Source organism: Carettochelys insculpta, chromosome 7, assembly GCF_033958435.1.
Source record: "Carettochelys insculpta isolate YL-2023 chromosome 7, ASM3395843v1, whole genome shotgun sequence".
NCBI lineage: Eukaryota > Metazoa > Chordata > Testudines > Carettochelyidae > Carettochelys > Carettochelys insculpta.
Genome location: NC_134143.1, coordinates 45212841 through 45231494, shown reverse-complemented (window position 1 = coordinate 45231494; position 18654 = coordinate 45212841). Strand labels below are relative to the sequence as shown.

General features: G+C 42.3%; 1 protein-coding gene across 1 annotated transcript in view; it reads right to left on the bottom strand.

The window, feature by feature from the left end:
* Window positions 1-18261, bottom strand: part of CFAP46 (cilia and flagella associated protein 46) — a 167993-nt gene extending 149732 nt beyond the window's left edge. The window contains exons 1-7 of the mRNA XM_074999578.1: window positions 17921-18261; window positions 17717-17803; window positions 17058-17182; window positions 16729-16860; window positions 14471-14535; window positions 13880-14044; window positions 2178-2301 (exon numbers count right to left, since the gene is read on the bottom strand). Of these exons, the coding sequence (XP_074855679.1) occupies window positions 2178-2301; window positions 13880-14044; window positions 14471-14535; window positions 16729-16860; window positions 17058-17182; window positions 17717-17765 (660 nt within the window). The 5' untranslated portion in view covers window positions 17766-17803; window positions 17921-18261. The remainder of the gene's footprint in view (window positions 1-2177; window positions 2302-13879; window positions 14045-14470; window positions 14536-16728; window positions 16861-17057; window positions 17183-17716; window positions 17804-17920) is intronic.
* Window positions 18262-18654: the final 393 nt, after the last annotated feature.

The following is an 18654-nucleotide window of genomic DNA, read 5'->3' as shown; positions in this document are numbered from 1 at the left end:
ACATGACAGCTTCAACTTTTTTCACATCTCAACCTACAGGCACAAACTTCCCTGCATCTGTGGGTGTGGGGAGAAGGTGCTCAACTTTCTCACTCAACCCCAGGCCTGCTCCCCACTCCATCCTTTCTCCCAAGACTCACACCCCACCCCCTTCTTGCCCCGCAAGCCCTACCCCAATACCACACCTTCACCCAAACCCACACCCCAGCTCTGCAGCTCCAGTCCAACCCTTCCCTCCAAGTCTCCAGATCACGTCTTTGCCCAAGTGCTTCCCATCCGTGCTTCTTCTCTTCCTCCCCCATCCCTCCTGAACGCTGGGAATCATTTGTGGTGCTCCAAAAATTCTGGGAGCGTGGGAGTTGGTCAGTGGGGACACAAGTGGGTGAGAAGCATGGGGGCAGAAGGGCTGAGGCAGGAGCTTGGCATTGGTGGGTGCTCCAAATAATGAGATTTTTCCCTGCATGTGTTCCAGCCCTGGATCTCCCATGGAGCCAGCACCTATGCCTCACCCCGACACCCCAGTGCTGCCACCCACCTTACCCTTTGATCCTCCTATGTGCACAGTTTTTTGGGAGGTGATCACCTAGCACTTAAGGGTTTCTAAAGAGAAAGAAGAAGAAAGAGCAAATTATGTTACATGAAGCTGTAACACTATCCAACATACGCATCACCACTTGGCCTTGAAACGTTAGCATTGCACTGCACAGACTTCTACTGGCTGAGCTACAACAGCTAGAAGCAGCAGCAGCAAGGCCAGGTCTCTAAAAATAACATATGCATTTCTAGACCCATTTTACAGATTACATAGCCAAAATATAATTCAGGCAGATTCCTTCTGAGAGCTTTTGTGGCTAAGTTGATGAGATCTGGATCTGCCATTTTAAAGATTTGAGATCCATTCCCCTATTTTGTAATCCCTCGCAGGGATACGAAGCTTTGCCAAAAAATTAGGATGAAGAGCTCACAACTATTAACATCAATTTGTAGACATCAGCTGGAATCGCATAGTCACTTGGTTTATACACAGCTACCTGGTCCTATGCCATACAGCATTTTGAGGATGAGGAAGATCCATCTATGTTACAATGAAGTGAGATGCTGGGGCACATGCTCAGGGTAGGTATAATGGTGATTGATTTAAGCAGCAAGTCCCTAGCAACTTCTATTAAGCAAAATGCAGACTGCAGTGGTAATTTTTGACAATTTGAGACTTGGCCAAATCTAAATGGAGTTTTATGAATGCTACAAGAGCTACTTCTGTGACCCCCCACAAATAAGCCCTTGCCAAATTTCAGTTCTGTTGCAAATCATGGAAATGTTACAGCTCCCCAAGAAATATTTGGAAAAAATCGTATAATAGGAAATAAATACTTAATAAAGATTTGTCCTATGGCCATTCATTAATGTCTCAAAAACTTTGTTGTTTGAGATTGTTTACCTTTGAAAAGAGGACTTCTTAATTTTCAGATTTATTAACTTCAGTTACCTTATGACAACTTCAACTTCTTTCCCATCTCAGTCTACAGGCAAAAACTCCCTTGCATCTGGGGGTGTGGGGAGAAGGTGCTGAACATCCTCACTCAACCGCAGGTCTGCTCCCCACTCCATCCTTTCTCCCAAGACTCACACACAGCCCTCTTCCCACTCAAGCTCTGCCCCCACCTATCCCACCGCACTGAGCTACCTAGCACATTGAATGAAGAGTTTTTTTAACCCAGGTTATGCTTATTATATTATGGAATATCCTCAAATATTATTATGAATGGTAGTTTTCTCTTTGATATTGCTGATACTACCCCAGGGCTGTCATTAGTTTGAATATCAAAATGAACAATTATGCAAATTATTCTGTTGATATCTAATTTGTCATATATTAGTTCTATGTTGTTTTACCTTTCAGTATTTGTTATTCAGTTATGATCAAAATTCTGAATTTTTTTTATAAATGAAACTGAGAAATTTGCTAATAAAATTTACCACAATCTGCATTTTTGGCAATTTTATGATCTTTATGTTTTGTGATAAACCACTTTCAAAGTCACATTTCTTTAAAAACAATTTTGTACTGAAATCCTTCATTCATGATGCAAGCAAAACTCTCTCTGACTTCACAGTATTATTTTGCTAGCCCAGGAATCAAATTCTGAATATATTATATAAATATATATTTAAATTACCATTAGAGAAAATATGTGTTGGTATTTATCTGGAACATTATTTTTAATGAATACTGCTGCTGTAGATGAAAACTCCATTGCATCTTTCATTTTTGAAGCATCCAAGAAACATTCAAGTAGCTCTCTGCAAACCAAACAAAAATATTAAAGTTCTAATAGTTCTTTTTATTATCTACAGAAAATTTCAGTTACTTATATTCTTTCTAGAGAGTTGTAAATTCATACTTGTCTTGGAAGAGCTGCACGCTCCCCCTTTTTGGAGCTATATTAATGAATGTCGCTATAAGGAAATAATTCACAGACAGGCTCACGAAAAAGGGGAGATAATAGGGGCAGCAGCCACGAGGCCCTGCAATTTAAAATGGCCTGGGACTCACGGCTGCTGCTACTTGGCAGCAGCAGCCTCTGGAGCTTTGAGCAGCATGTTTGGGGAGGCTCTAAAGGGCCAACTAAGGGAGATGCCATGCCCCTTCTACCTGAGGACCCATCTCTTCTGGGGGAATGAAGCCAGGATGCCCGTCCATCTTGCCCAGGGACCCAGCAAGTCTATAGGCCTTCCTCTTCTCAAATAGGGTGTTAAACTACAGACCTAGCTCAAAGCCCTTTTCTTCATCTACAATACCTTATAGCTCTTTTCTTGTATTTAATGCAGTATTTTCAAAATCATATTACAAAATTTTCTCACAAGTGACTAGATTTGAGGTTTTTTGAATACTTTTCAATCAAAGAATTAAACAAAAAGCAGAAGTTGTGAAATCAAGTTCTTATAACATTTCAAGAAGTCCTGTGGCACCTTATAGACTAACAGATATTTTGGAGCATAAGCTTTTGTGGGCAAAGACCCGCTTCATCAGATGCATGAGTGGTGGGGTGGTTCACTGGGGTATTTGAAGAGTGGGGTCCCAGTAAAAGGGAGGGCCAGAGCTGACAAGGTCTGTTCAGTCAGGGTGGAAAAGGCCCATTATCAGTACTATGTATCAAAAGAGGAAAAAACTAGTCAGATAAGACAGTGGGGATATGGTCCATTGTCAGAGTCTAATGTGGAGATGTTAACACCTAGGGCAGAGAAGCTCCTTTCGTAAGGGGCGAGCCACTCCCAGTCTCTGTATAAGCCTTGGTTAATGGAGTCAAATTTGCAAATAAATTGCAGCTCTGAGATTTCTCTCTCCATTTGATTTTTGAAATTTCTTTGTTTTAGGACTGCTACTTTTAAATCTGTTACTGACTGTCCTCAGTGGCAGTGCTTTTTCTACCCTGACTGAATAGACCTTGTCAGCTTGTCAGTTCTGGCCCTCCCTTTTACTGGGATCCCACTCTTTAAATACTCCTCTGAAACCACCACCCCCACTCATGCATCTGATGAAGCAGGTCTTTGCCCACGAAAGCTTATGCTCCAAAATATCTGTTAGTCTCTAAGGTTCCACAGGACTTCTTGTTGTTCTTAAAGATACAGACTAACACAGCTACCTCTCTGATACTTATAACATTTCAGCGTGCTGTCTTCTCAGATTTCTTTTTCTTTACCACCTGATGAAAGGAGTGGACTCCTAAACAGGATTACCAACCTGCCAGGTCTGTCCAGGAATCTTCGTGAATAAAAGATTATACCATATAATGAAACCTCCAGGAATATGCCCAACCATCTTCATTTGACTTAATAAGCTCCTGAGAATGATGTCACTTAATACTGTATTTCTCTTTTAATTAAAATGATAGCTTCATGGAAAATCAATGTAGCAAGCATTAAATGAATTAAAATAGTTAACAGAACTCAAAAATATATAAAAAAGGGCAATTATAATAGAATGGGAATACCTCTAGTGTCAGGGGCTCACTGATACTCTTTACCAGATGGACTGGAGTCCCTGTGATCTCTTGCTCGCATTGCTAAGTTTGATTACACTCAAAGGAGGGGCGCATTTTGAAATACATTTTTGAAAAATAATTTTACAGCCCATTGAATAATGGTCAGATCTAGTCACTGAACATATCCAGAGACCTGTAGTTAAGTAACTTAACCACTTCCCAGATCTCCTTCAGCAAGAACAAATCCCACCCCACCCCAAACTCTATAGCCTTATTTAAATTTTTGTTATCCTTCCCTCTGAATTTACAATCTCCTGAATTTCAATTACTAATTCTTACTCATGCTGCAAGCCCAACTAAATTGCTGTCATCATTTTCAACCTCACTGAAGTGATGATCCACCAAAGCACATGCATAATTTTAAGCTCATTATTAATTTAATTGACGTCAATAACTGTAAGACTAAAAGGCTTAAAAGGTATGCGCGTGTTAAGTACATTTCTAGATAAAGACCTACCAGCCTTGTTTGTGAAGTAAAAAAATCAGAATAGCTGGACAGCAATTAGAATATTGAACTCCAGACAACTATAGGCAAGAAGTAGAAGGCTGTGGAAAATTATGCTACACATAAATACATTCTTTTTCCCCCACACTTTTTCCAGTTCTCATTTTAAGGAAAGCAATAAATCAACGTTTGATTTCATTCCCTCCCCACCACACAAACACCTTTCATCATGATCTAAAGCAGTACTAGTAGAATAGTAGGCATCCTTCAGTCTGCATAGACTATGGATCACGCCCTTTAAAGTTTCAATTGAGGACTTCATTTACAGCGTCTATTGTGACTATGAAGACCCACACGAGAGTGACAGTCCTTGCTGCATCTCTTGCAGATGTAGTGGGTGTCTGGCAAGTCCTTATTGTGCTTTCTGTGCGCTCACTTCTCCTCTGCTAGCTGTCTGATCTTCATCTCGCCCTTCTGAAGGCCCTTGTGTAACTCCTGCCTCCATCTGCTGTGGTCGTCTGCTAGTTCTTCCCAGTTGTCCAGCTCGATGTCTACCTCTCTGAGGTCTCTCTTGCAGACATCTTTGTAGCACAACTGGGGGCGTCCAGGAGGTCTTTTGCCAGAGGCTAGCTCACCGTACAGGATGTCTTTTGGAATCCTTCCATCGTTCATTCTGTGGACGTGGCCAAGCCAGCGGAGCCGACGCTGCCTGAGGAGGGTGTGCATGGTTGGGATTCCAGCTTGCTCAAGGACGGCGGTGTTGGTCACTCTGTCCTTCCATGATATTCCAAGAATGTACCTGAGGCAGCACAAGTGGAAGACATTCAGTCTCTTTTCCTGGCGGGCATACAGGGTCCAAGTCTCGCTGCCATAAAGGAGGGTGCTGAGGATGCAGGCTCTGTAGACTTGCATTTTGGTGTGAGTGTACAGCTTGTTGTTATTCCACACTCTCTTGCTGAGTCTGGACAGAGTAGTGGCTGCTTTTCCGATCTTCCTATTTAGCTCAGTGTCCAATGACAGGGTGTCAGTGATGGTGGACCCGAGGTAAACAAACTCATGGACAACCTCTAACGTATAGTTGTCAATGCTGATTGATGGGGATTCAGCAACATCCTGACCGAGTACGTTTGTCTTCTTTAGGCTGATGGTAAGCCCAAAGTCCTTGCATGCTTTGGAGAACTGATCCAGCAGTTTTTGAAGCTGGTCTTCTGTGTGAGACACTACAGCAGCATCGTCTGCGAACAGCATGTCTCTGATGAGGACTTCTCACACCTTAGACGTAGCTTTCAGCCTTGCAAGGTTAAACAGTTTCCCATCAGATCTTGTGTGCAGCAAGATGCCCTCTGTTGAAGATCCAAAGGCATGCTTCAGGAGGAGTGCGAAGAAGATCCCGAACAATGTTGGAGCAAGCACGCATCCTTGTTTGACGCCGCTCCTGATTCTGAAAGCATCCGATAATGCGCCGTCATATTGGATGGTTCCTCTCATGTCTTCGTGGAACGACTGGATCATTTTGAGTAACCGTGGAGGACAGCCTATCTTGTGGAGCAGTTTGAACAGACCATCCCTGCTGACCAAGTCAAAGGCCTTGGTCAGGTTGATGAAGGCTATGTAGAGTGGCTTTCTCTGCTCCCTGCACTTCTCCTGCAGCTGCCTTAGAGAGAAGACCATGTCAACAGTAGACCTCTCTGCGCGGAATCCGCACTGCAATTCGGGGTACACCCTCTCAGCAATCTTCTGGAGTCTGCCAAGAATGACGCGAGCGAACAGTTTACCAGTGACGCTTAGGAGGGAGATTCCACGGTATTTGTTGCAGTTGCTTCTGTCTCCTTTGTTCTTATACAATGTTACAATGTTAGTGTCGCGCATATCCTGTGGAACCTCACCCTCTTTCCAGCACAGGCACAGTAGCTCATGTAGGGGTTCAAGGAGTGTGTCCACGGCACATTTGATTACCTCTGGTGATGTACCACAGCCAGGCACTGTGCCAACAACCACTGGCTCCAGCTATGCAGCAGCATCCAGACCTGTGCCGACTTTGGTAATCTCAGAGGAATGTACGAAGGTATCAGGAAGGCATTAGGACCCACCCAGAACAAGATGGCACCTCTGAAATCCAAATCTGGTGAAGTCATTGCTGACAAAGCCAAACAGATGGAGCGCTGGGTTGAGCACTACTCCGAGCTGTACTCACGTGAGAACGTTGTGGTTGACGACTGTGGATGAACTGAAGAGAGCCATCAACTACTAGAACAGGACAGCTATAATATGCATTCACTGTTCTTCCAAAAAATAAACACTGCGTTTAAAGGAACAACATCCCCCAAGAGGAAGATCTATTCTGTTGTGGAGTTTGTGATAAAAATCAGAAAACTTTTGTCTTCAAAATTTGGATTAAACTACTGCTGATTTGAGTTTTTATTCTAATTTGGAGCTCAATTATGGCTTGGACTCAAGCCCAGAGTGGGTACAGTATGTTGTTTCATTGCTCCATGTGTGGTCCAGGACAGAGATTTAATATCCAATCGATCACCTTCTGGGCCTTCCCACTGCTCAAGTGAGTAAGTAAACCATGTCAGTATATATCCAGCACAACAAATACAGGTTGAACCTGTCTAGTTTGGCACTCTCTTGCCTGGCAACATCTGTAATCTGACATGATTTATGATTCCCATAAAGTTTGTTTACAACCACCAGCCCTGGCTCTCAGTGTTCTGTACAGTTATTTAGCTCAGCTTACCCTAAAGGTCTGCTAAGAGCCCAGTAAGCAGAGGAAGTGTTCATAATGCTGCTAGGGAATATTGACCTCCTGTGGTCAGGCAAATTTTCTCATTCAGCACCAGTCAGGTCTAAAGGGTGCCAGACCGGAGAGGTTCAACCTCTATTCCCTTCTGGGGGGTGTGGGACTGAGGTTCCTCCCAGTTCCTCCTCATAGTCTAAGCAACGTTGCAAGGAGGTGCTTAGCACTATACCCCTCTGTTACCACACCAGTCAAGCCACAGTTTATCCTTTCATTATATTCTTTAAACTATTATACAATTTAAAATATTTTGATTATGCAGCAGGCCTGCAACACAGTACTGATACTGCACCATTGACATGAGTGGAAGATTTACCACCATGTGTTCTATTTTTTGTGAGAGAGAGGAATAACGTTATGTAACATAGTCCCTTATGCCTCTGATCAGATCTTTTATTTTACTAGAGTATCTATTTTTTGTCTGATTTTAAAGCAAACCTGGGGGGAAATAAAAAGTTGAATCCAACAGAGAACAATTCAAAAGGTTATGCTAAAGCTGTGAAAAATAGGATGCCATAAATAAAAGATAGTATACTAAAATATACTGTTTTGGGAATGTTGGGGAAAGTTGTGAATGCATACTAAATGTATATCCTGCAGGAGTAGCAGTCTCTTTATATAAACCTTTTCCATCTCTTACATTTGCTTTTATTTGATAAATCATACATTTTAATGATTCTAAGAGCTAACATTGAGTCTCTTCTTGCTAAATCATGATAAAAGACTCAAATTGCAACACGAATAATTCATCCAACTCCTGACATGAATAGTGATTTATCTCACTTGACAGCTCTGGGACAGGAGGATGAATGACACGAAAAAAGGCCACAGGAAGTGACTTTAAACTTTTTTTGCTTCCATCATATTGGCTGCCACTTTGGCCCATAAGAGTATTTCACGTATTACTTTCTGCTGTACTTCATTATAAAGCCCAGAAAAAAGCAGTCATAGGTACCTGTGCATGTCTGTGCCAAAGGCAGCTGCCCTCACTATTGTGTCACTAAAATCCTAAATCCCACCTTAAATTCACAGCCATGAAAAGCACATCACAGACTGTGAAATCTGGTCTCCCCCATGAAAACTGCCTGCATCAAGAACTTAGTGATTTGTGTATGTAATTTGATTGCTTTAACAACTTTATTCTCCTCCTTCCTTTCTTCTTTTTATTCATAAACCTTTGGATTTTAGATTTTAAAGGATTGGCACAGCATGCTCTTTTGGGTAAAACCTGAGGTATATATTGATCTAGAAGTGTGGTTAGTCTTTTGGGACTGGAAGAACCTGTTCAGATTTAGTGAGACTCGTTTTTATAACCTCTCATGTGCAAGGAGGGTACTCTTCGTGGCACAAGAAAAGCTGGTGTGTCTGAGGGAACTGCTTATGTGACTTCCTACTGGCCAGTACAGCAACAGAAGTGCTCTGTGTGATTGGTTGGGTGTACCTTATAGTAGAGGACCCACAGTCTTTGGCTGTAAATAGCCCTGTTTTAAGCAATTTGCCCTGATTTGATCCTCTCAGCTGTGGTCAGGAAAACCTCTCATATTTCAGCTATCTTCACCAGATTCTTGGCAGCATCCACACTCCATCAAATAATCTTCTTGAAATCTTTATGTTTTTCTGACGGAGCAGAAAATTTATTTAGCTGCTTCCACAGCTTGAACTGTACCTTGCCCATGTAAGATGTAGCTTGCACCGCAGGTAGGTTTTACAAAAAGGCAAACCTTTTTTCCCCCACAGGCAATTTAGCTTACCAACTCATAGTCTGGGGTGATGCACTCTGCGTTCATCTAGTCTAATCTTGGCAATTTTCTGTCATGAACCCTAGGAGTCTCCAACACAGGGATTGAGTCAACAAATGCAGAAACAGAAAATTCCTAGGCACACTCATTCCCATGCCCTCTCTGCTAATGTGGTCAGTCTCTGAAGTGTCACTACAGGTTGTACCTTCTTGGTCCAGCATCCTCTGGACCAATGACAGTCCATGCTAGTTCCTATGCTGAAGCAGAAGGGCCTGTATTGAGAGAGCTGAGACTGGAGACAAGGAGCACCTGGGGGAAGAGGCAGGGTGGCTACAGAGCTCCTCTGAAGCGCACTGAGCCCCTAGCCGCAGGGCTACTTTCAGGGCCCCTGTTGCTAGCTATGGAGATGCCTCAGGGCCCCCAGTCACAGAGCTCTGAAGCCATCCTTACTCTTCCCCCCAGCACCTTCCTCAATCCCCACTCTAATCACTGCCGGCCCCTCTATAGCTGCTGGCTGCAAAGCTGTGCTTCTGGTCCACAGCTGTGGGGGTCCACAGCCATCTTGCACCTACCCTCAAGTATCCTCCCTGTCCCCCTTTTTCCTTGAGTTTGAACACCATGAATGAGCTGTTTCCAGTGCTCTGGGAGGGTGGGAAAGAAGTTGTTGAGCCTGGGGCCCCCTGCTTTTCCCCATGAGTGCTCCAGCTCAGAAGCACAACCAAACATTCTGAAGTGAAACGAACATCACTTTGTCTGCATGAGTCCATACATCAGAGTGACAAACAATCTTTGCATAACAATGAATGCTAACAAAGTGACAGGTATGTACATTATTCCTACCAAAATAGAGGCAGTATGTCAATAGAAACTGATTATTTGCTCACTTATTTTCTTTCAGACTGGCCAGGAAGCATGCATTTACAGGCTCTAGTCAATGTTTAGCCAGTAACCAGTTCCTTGGGAGTGACCTCTTTAGTCTGCCAGATCCCAAAGACACACTGTTTCACAGCCTTCAGACTCTGAAACTGAGCCTTTGCGTATAGTGATCCCTGTCTTTCTCTGTAGTTCCCTTTAGCAAATCAAATCAAGCCAGGCTCCTTTGGGAGACTTGTCCTCTACTCCTTCAGGACGCAATGCTCTCTGCAAATATTCACAGCAACACCAGGCAGCCTTTTCAAAACAAGATACAGGAAAAGTCTGCTTATCTGCCACTTATGTAGCCAGCATATTCAGTCAATCATCATGGAAAGAGAATGGCAGCCCAGCCGGGACAGGCTACTGCAGCTGCCACAAGACCACCTGACCAGCCAGGGCTGGCAGAGCAGGCTGCATGCCTGCTGCTGGCCAGGGATGGGGGCAGAGTGGGTCAGGCTGCCCACTGCCCAGCTAGGGGCACAGAGTCGGGCCAGGTGCTGGCCCCAGCTCAAATAACCAGCACATTTTATTATCCAGCATCCCCAGTTCTCCAGAAATGATGGATAATAAAGCTTGTCCTGTATCCATTTATTAGTACCTTAACATATAAATTCTCCAAGTCCTTAGGTCAGCTAAGAGAGGAAAGGTTAAGACAGAGATCAGTCTGGCCTATGCCAGAGCAGGGCTCTCTGGATGCATGCTGCCAGTGAAAGCATCTTGCTTTTCCTCTCTGCCCTGTCTTTTGTCTTTCGCTCCAGGTATGCGTCTGTGTCTTTGAGAGCTCAGCTTTTAATACAGCCACCTGTTATACTGTCTTTGTTCTCCAAACACTGCCATACTGTGTTCACTTATTCAGCTGCCTTTCTAGCTAGGTGCTAATTTTTGGTCAGTAGGATTGATTCCCACTGTTTCTATAGGGTCTTCCATTGAAACGATTTGCCTCCAGCCCCAACAGTCCTACTGGCTATAGGTCTCAAATCCCTAACCTTATAAATCAGAGAGAAAATGAGTTTTCTCTTCCTGGCCACAATCCCAAGGGGGTAACAACACCAAAGCAGTTAAGTACAGAATCACAGAGACAGCTTATAAAAATATTACAGAATATCCCACATTTTTCACACATAGTAAATGGAAGAACTGAAAAGGCCACAAAGAGAATTAGGGAGAACTGAGGCAGAAATATAGCATGATCTTGAATGGTTTGCAAAATAGTTCTCTCAGGAACTGTTGCAACAACAGCAGTTAATGAAAACAAGGGCAGCATTGGTATGCATATTTGGTGCACAAGGGAACAGCTTCCAGCATTTCTCTGGTTTATTTAGGGAATCCATGAATGATAACATGCAATGGCTGATATCTTTATATCAGTGTTTCTTAAACTGTGTTCTGCAGAATACTGGTGTTCTGTGAAAAACTCACATGTGCCATGAACATTTGGAAAAATCAGTCAGTTTTACAATAAATAACCATTGTACAATGTACAATAACCATTGTACAATTTGCAGGTTAGGTCCATAAATGGCTATTAGCCAGGGGTAAAGTATGGTGCCCTAGCCTTCAGTACAAGGGCAGGAGATGGATGGCAGGAGATAAATCACTTGATCATTGTCTTCTGTTCTCCTTCTCTGGGGCACCTGGCATTGGCCACTGTCGGCAAACGGGATACTGGGCTGGATGGACCTTTGGTCTGACCCAGTATGGCCATTCTTATGTTCTTATGTACAATGATAACAATAATGGAAAATACTGAAACTATTTCATTTCTACATCTGGCAAGAGCAGAGGTAGTTGGGCAACACAGCAAGGTTCACTAACATTGTGCTAGCCTTCCCTCCCCTCTCATCCTCTCCTATCGATACAGGAGCATTGTAACTAGCAATGATGTGTGTGACACATGCACTATGCCAGCGTGGTGGCTATGCTGTGGTGAGCTGCTTGATGCCAGCTAGCAGGTGCGTGGCATGCGATGATTTATTGAATTTATTATCTCCACCAATATGAGTAAATAGAGTAAGTTACATTTCCTTTCTAAAAAAAGCCAGAAGTGAATGAAAATACTACTGCTGAGGAACCAGTACCATCAATGAGTGAAGCAAATGTAAACATTTTCAGATTTTTTGAAGAATATTTTCATACGTTTTCCATATGAAAAATATTATTGTTTGGCGTTCCAGGGTCTCAAAAAGTTTAAGAAACATTGCTTTAGATAATCAGTGGCATTTAAAAAAAAAAATCACTGTGTTCATTTAAGACTTCCTTATCTGGCCGGGGGAGGAGGGGGAAGAGAAAGGAGCAAGAGAGAGAACCATATTTCTGTGTTCAGTTCTACGAAATTGCAAATTAAATATTAATCTATGGATCAAATTAAAAAAGTCAAACAACTACAATTTTTCCTTTCTTATTTTTCTCATAGGCAATAAATCAGTTGGAAGAAGTGTCCTATGCTATTTGTCTTATTATTTCAAAGGCACCAATGCAACTAAGCACTGAATAGCCTTCAGATCTTCTGAAAAATCTGGTAACATGGATACCATTAATGTACCTTCAATTCTGCTTTACATGGTAAGTTCTAGAAAAATGAACTACAGATGATTTACAGTCAAACATTTTTTCCTCTTTATTGGAGACTCTGCTTCAGGTGCTTTCCTTTTTTTATTTTGTGGAGACTTCTGATACCACTGCTTTTCATTTAATCAGAAATGCAGTACATCTGCTCATATTCTGAGCAGTTATTTGAAATGTTCCTTTTTCTTAGTGACCACTAATTATTTTAAGTATGATACAACTTGTAAATCATAGAGCAAAATTTTGTAATTTATACATAGACTGGTATTTGTATAGCATTCACAAGATACTGAGAGTTAGAGCAGCGAGATGACTGTTCTTTAACTCTTCCTCAATAAAACCTGTAGCTATAGCAGGAAAGGAACTACAGTTTGATATTTGTATTGTAATTAAAATGGCAGTAATCCTATGTATTTGACATATCACAAGATTTGTAAAATAACAGTCTCTGTTGCTGCAACAGGATGCTTTGCTTCATATGGTTAAAAAGAATATTTTAAAAATCCCTGTTGTAAGAGAGTTGTGGAATTCTCAAAGGAAAGCTCTTTTACTGCCTATCTTTAGTCAGTTCTATCTGAAACATCGTGATCTTTTGGATGAATTTAGCTGTAAGTGCTTAACTAACTGTTGTATATGTCATTTTAGGCTATTTTTCTTCAAATAAAAATCTCAGACCTAGGTTGAGGCAACAGATGTATCTCCTATTTCTGTTCCCTGATTCTTGGAAAGCGTGGGTGGTTCCTTTCTCTGCCAGGAGAGGCAGCGGGTTCTGTATTAATGATTTCCTTCTCTTTCACCTGACTGCTTTATAAGGATTGGTTTGGCAGAATGTATGACCTTACCCCCTAAAAAACGGTTATCCAAATTGCAGTTATTTACAAGTCACCAAGAAGGAAGAATACCACAGTCTCTGGCTGCATAACTAAGAAGGTCCTGAATGCAGTCTGGACAGTAGCCAAGGGAGCTCCCTTTCCCTCGGATGAATGAACAAGTGTCAAGTGAACTTGTGGAAGGTTAATTTTCTTATTAACTTTTTCTCCTGTTTAATGCAGCTGCACGTCAAAATGAAATTTCACGTAATAATTGTGTTTAGTGAGTGACATTTGGAAAATGTACAATAAATATTTAATTTTAGAATAAAAGCCACATAAAATAATACTAGTGCTCAGTCAGTTTTAGCATGTGGTTTTTGTCTCCCATTTTTTCATGTATGCATCATTTGTTAGTACACTATCTGAAATACTATACTTCTGAGACATCCTAAATATTTAATAAGCAAGTGGACAATGTTATCAAAGATAAGTTCAAATGGCAACTACAGATGCAAACGGACTATAAGACCCTGCCTCTAAAATAAAAGGCTCAAACTTACATCATGAGTTCTGCTTGCCATTGCTTATCTTGCTCTTCTGCTTGAGTTAATGCTGTTATAATCTGAGACAGGCTGGGAATAAGAAGGTAGCGGAACCCAGGCTTAAGGTATGGCCTTACAATCTGCCAGTAAAGGACTGAGGCATTATATATCAAAAAATAATATCTAGAAAAAAAAAGAAATAGGATTTTACAACCTGAGATAAACACATTCTTATTCAAAAGTCTTGTTGATTCTAAGCAACAGAAGCATCTTTTGTTTGTACAGCACATACCGTCGCCACGGAGGACTGTGGGCACCTCAGGAATTTAAACTATATTAATGAGAGCTAACCCTGTGCTCTACTTAGCAGTTATAAATGGAGGGACGTAAGCAGTCATAAACATCACATTGTCTCCTTCATACTATCTGAGTATTATTCCTCCATATGCCACAGAAAAGGAGACGGAGTGAGACACATATGCTGCACAACAAGATCTGTGTTACCCAGTGCCTCCCAAAATGAAAGTATGCCATGCAATTATATTAAAACAAACTACATTAGTAACTGTGTTGAAATTTGGAACTACAACACCCATCAGGCAGTTTTACCTTGGATCGTGTAGTGCAAAGTCTAATGCTTTCATTAGGTACATCACAAACTTCTCAAACTTTTCCTAAAAGATAACAAATTGTTAAAGCTTGTCTGACACAGATTTTTATTAATGCCATATTACTGACCATTTTCAGCCTATTCTGAAATTATTATTGCTACAAATTGGGTTGCCAGTACTATGAAATATTAAATTTGCCCAATCTTTCCATTAATGAAGACCCTATTACTGCAGCTTATAATAGTACCAAAGTTTAATCATCAAGGCAGAAATTTTTGATGACAGTGATTTAGAAAATTTCAACAAAATGGTTCAGTTATTTCCAAAAACCAAGGACAGCTTGTACCCCATGTTCACTATTTTTATATTTTGTGCACAGTATGCCAAGTGAGGTATTTGTAAACTCAGACTGTAACCTCAGTCTGCTGATAAGAATATTCTGTTGAGATGTGTGTAAAAAATGTGTGTAGTTTCTATTATATGATTGTTACTGAAATATGTTGTAATGCCAGGTAATGTCCACAAACCACATTATCAGAAACAAAGATCCACTACGGTGTGTAAAGGCCATTACCTACTTAAATGTCAGCAGCTGGAGAAAGGTATAAAACAAGAACTTTGCATTGCATCCCAGGAATGTTTCAAATCTCACGTCCACATGGGACTGCACAGCACCATGTCTCAGCAAGGATGTTTCTAGCACAAGAAATTTACTGATAAAGCCAGGGATGGGGAAGACTTGACCTCTATACTCTTTTCACCATGTCTCTGCTCATGACATCAGTGAACACCTAAAGAACTGAACTAAGTAGGGAAATGGCCCCTTTCTGGAAAAGAAACACATTTTGCATTTGAGTTCATTTAGCTATTACTGTATGTTTTTTATTTTGCTATTTTCTTTGTTGCCAGTCCTGACATATGCTCCTATATTTATAAAAAAATCTTTCCGTAGTTAAGATAAAATAATGAGATAAGGGACTATGCTCTGCAGCACCAATATTTGGGAGCCTGGACTATTGTTAGTATTCTCAAGACTAGTAGGCTGTCTGCGCCATGCAGGGACAACTTCATTCTCCAGAATCCCAGCTGGAGCCAGCATACTAGGGGCTGTTAAGCTTCCATCTTTGGAGCAAGGGGTTTGGCAGACCCCAGAGTCTTCTCTAAAGCCAGTGGGCTCTGGAAGCTGGCAGGGTCTCACTCTATAGCAGCAGCCCTAGGAGCTCTGGCTGGAACCAGTTGACTTCCAGCTACACGGCAGGGTCCTGAAAGTTTTTATAGCCCTGAGAGCCCTAGCTAGTAGAAACTGACATTCTAGTCAGTTTTCATGGCTGCTATTTAGTAAATTACATGAATGTCAGTTTTGTATATTTGTTTGGAGAACACTGTACTCTGGTGTTTCAAAAAACCTGAAAATTTTGTTATCTCCAGTTTGTAGAGAAATTTTGGTAAATATGCTTTTGTTCTACAGTAAACCTTTGATTTTACGGATCCTGATTTAGTGGACTTCAGGAACAATGGACATTCACCAACTCCCCACCCCCATTGTTCCCAAAGTCCACTTAATCAGAACCTGTAAATTCCTAAATCCTGCCCACCTCCCCAAAAAAGAAGGGTGACTTACCAGAGCCACTGCTTTCAACCACTGACCCCTCCACTATGGCCTGGACTGCCATTGGAGCTGCCATATGCTCCTCCCACCAGAGAATACCAGTGCATACATGGCTCACCCCAGTGGGAGGAACACATGTTGGGTCTGGCAGTGGCAGCTCCATGATGGGCAGCACCAGCCATGCAAAAGGGAACCCTCCAGCCGCACAGCAGAGAACCCATCTTGCAGCAGATCCAGCAACTCCAGCCATGGCAGCCATCTCTGGTGGCTCCTCCAGCAGTAGCAGCAGTTCTGGTGAGTCAGGGACTTTTTTTGTGGGGGGAGGGGAACTGGGGGAGACTGGCAGGGGGGCACTAAACCCTCGTATTTAAAGGACTTTTGGGTTTAACGGACACCCATCCCCACCCCATTAGTCCATTAAATTTAACGTTTACTGCAATTTGGAACATAAGTAAAAAAGTAACAACTTCTGGCAGACCAAAATCTTCAACTTTCAGCCAGCGCTACTTACAACCCTTCAAAAGCAAGAAAGAAAGAAAACTGACAGCAAACATTGTTTAAGATGGGTAATTTAATTTAACATTAAACTATGAACATTCTTAAAGCCAGATGTTACTACAATGTTAAAAATCACAATATTTTCTCACCAAGTTATCTGTGGAGAGTGGGGTGTACAACTGGCCTTGGCACAAGTATGCTCTACCCATAAATTGGTTCACAGGATGTCTTCCTTTAAAATACGTCTGTAGACAGTCACTGCTAATATCCTGACACCCCAACTGGAACAAAACATTATTTTACAAAAAATGTAAACAAACAATTAAATAAACAGTTAAGAATAAACTTCAGCATCTGTTATGTCTAACAGTCCTGCCAATGTCATGGAATGTTAATTTACTGAAGCACTAATATAGTAAAATTCTAGGCAGTTCTTTTTTTATTACAGATAAGTAGCCAACTTTGAAAATGTAGTTACCTGGAGTGCTTGCTCTGCACATAAGACATATAAATCAGAGCTAAAGCTCTCTGTTGAATCAAGTGCAGATTTCCCATGATTGGCTGATTTGATCAACTCATAAGCATTCTTCAAAGCCTGAAAGTCTGTTAATAAAAATGATGTATGAGAAATGTGCCAAATAATATTCCTTGCTTTAAGTCAGAGTGCACAGGCACTTGACTGCATTATGCAAGTGATCAATCCAACTGTAAGAGTTCTTATTTTTCCTCAAAGTAAAGAATTGAGTATTTGCATGGAAAAGTTATCAAAGAAATTGTGCAAAGCTAAGTACATGATGGATGGGAGTTTTAACAAGTCTCATGTAGTTTTGTATACAAACAATCAAGCAGACAAGAAAACAAAGGACATTTGAAGCCTGTTCTGAAACTCTTTGAAATCACTGTGAATCTTTCCATTAGCTTCATTAGACTTCGGATCTGGTCCTTAAAGCTGTTATACAAAATAAAACTGTTTTGAAATCAATTATTTAACTACAAAGAGTGTTGTATAATGACATTTACTGTATTTTGTGCCCTCTACCAAAGACATACAAAGTATCAACAAAAATATTTTCTCTACCACTTGGTATGTATAAAAATAAAAACTGACAGAGGTCCCTACACGATGCAATCATTTACCTTGGTGGTTGTGTGCTGCAGACAGCTGCTCTCTGATCACTAAGTCCATGTTCTTAGTGGTAAAGCCTCTGGTTGTACAAGTCTGTGCTACGAATGCAATACACACAATTGTTTCAAATACCCGCAGTTACAAAAATGCCCGACATTAAACGTATCAGATTTAAAACCAACCCCCTAACTGTATGTTAATTCCGTGATTATTACTGTGCTATTGGGGCTCCATTCTCCGCATCGGCAGGTGTCCCAAACACAGCTAACGCTGCCAGGCGGAAAGGGGGTGTTTGAATTACTAGAAGCGGAGCGCGGCTGGTCGCGTTTCTCGGAGTCTCTAGGAAACCAGCAAAACAAACAAACTGGTCTGCAATGGGGTCAGTGCTGCAATACTGTGCAGCGCTGCCACGCGCTGGGGGGCTGCCGAGGCATCTCCGCACCGCGCCCCCCTTCCCTGTCAGAGTCCCAGCTCCCCTCGCTACTGCTCCCCTCGACCCGCTTCATCTCCCAGCGCGGAGCCCCGCCGAGCCCCGGCCGCTCCCCGCCCACCAGCAGCTATCAGCGAGCGGCGTCCTCCATCCCTCCAGCCTCGCTGCCCAGCGTCTCCTAGCAACAGACCAACAAATTGGCTTCCCTCTACGGGCTCCTGCCCGGGACACACTTCCCTTCCCAGGCAGAGCTTTCCCGGCCGCGCGGGACGGGACAAGGAGCCTGTGGCAAAGGCGGGTTCTAATCACTGCCCCCCGAGCCCCCTGCGTTCTGGCTGAGCCCCAAGGCGGGGACAGGCGGGTCACTGGGAATGGAAGTTCCAGGGCGCCCCCAGCAGCAATAGGGCGCCCCGGTAGGGTGACCATCCGTCTGTCCCACTTTCTGCAGGACAGCCCCGTATTTCCGGCGCCAGGAAAGCGCCTTGATTTATTTTATCGACGGGGCTAATTGCTCCCTGT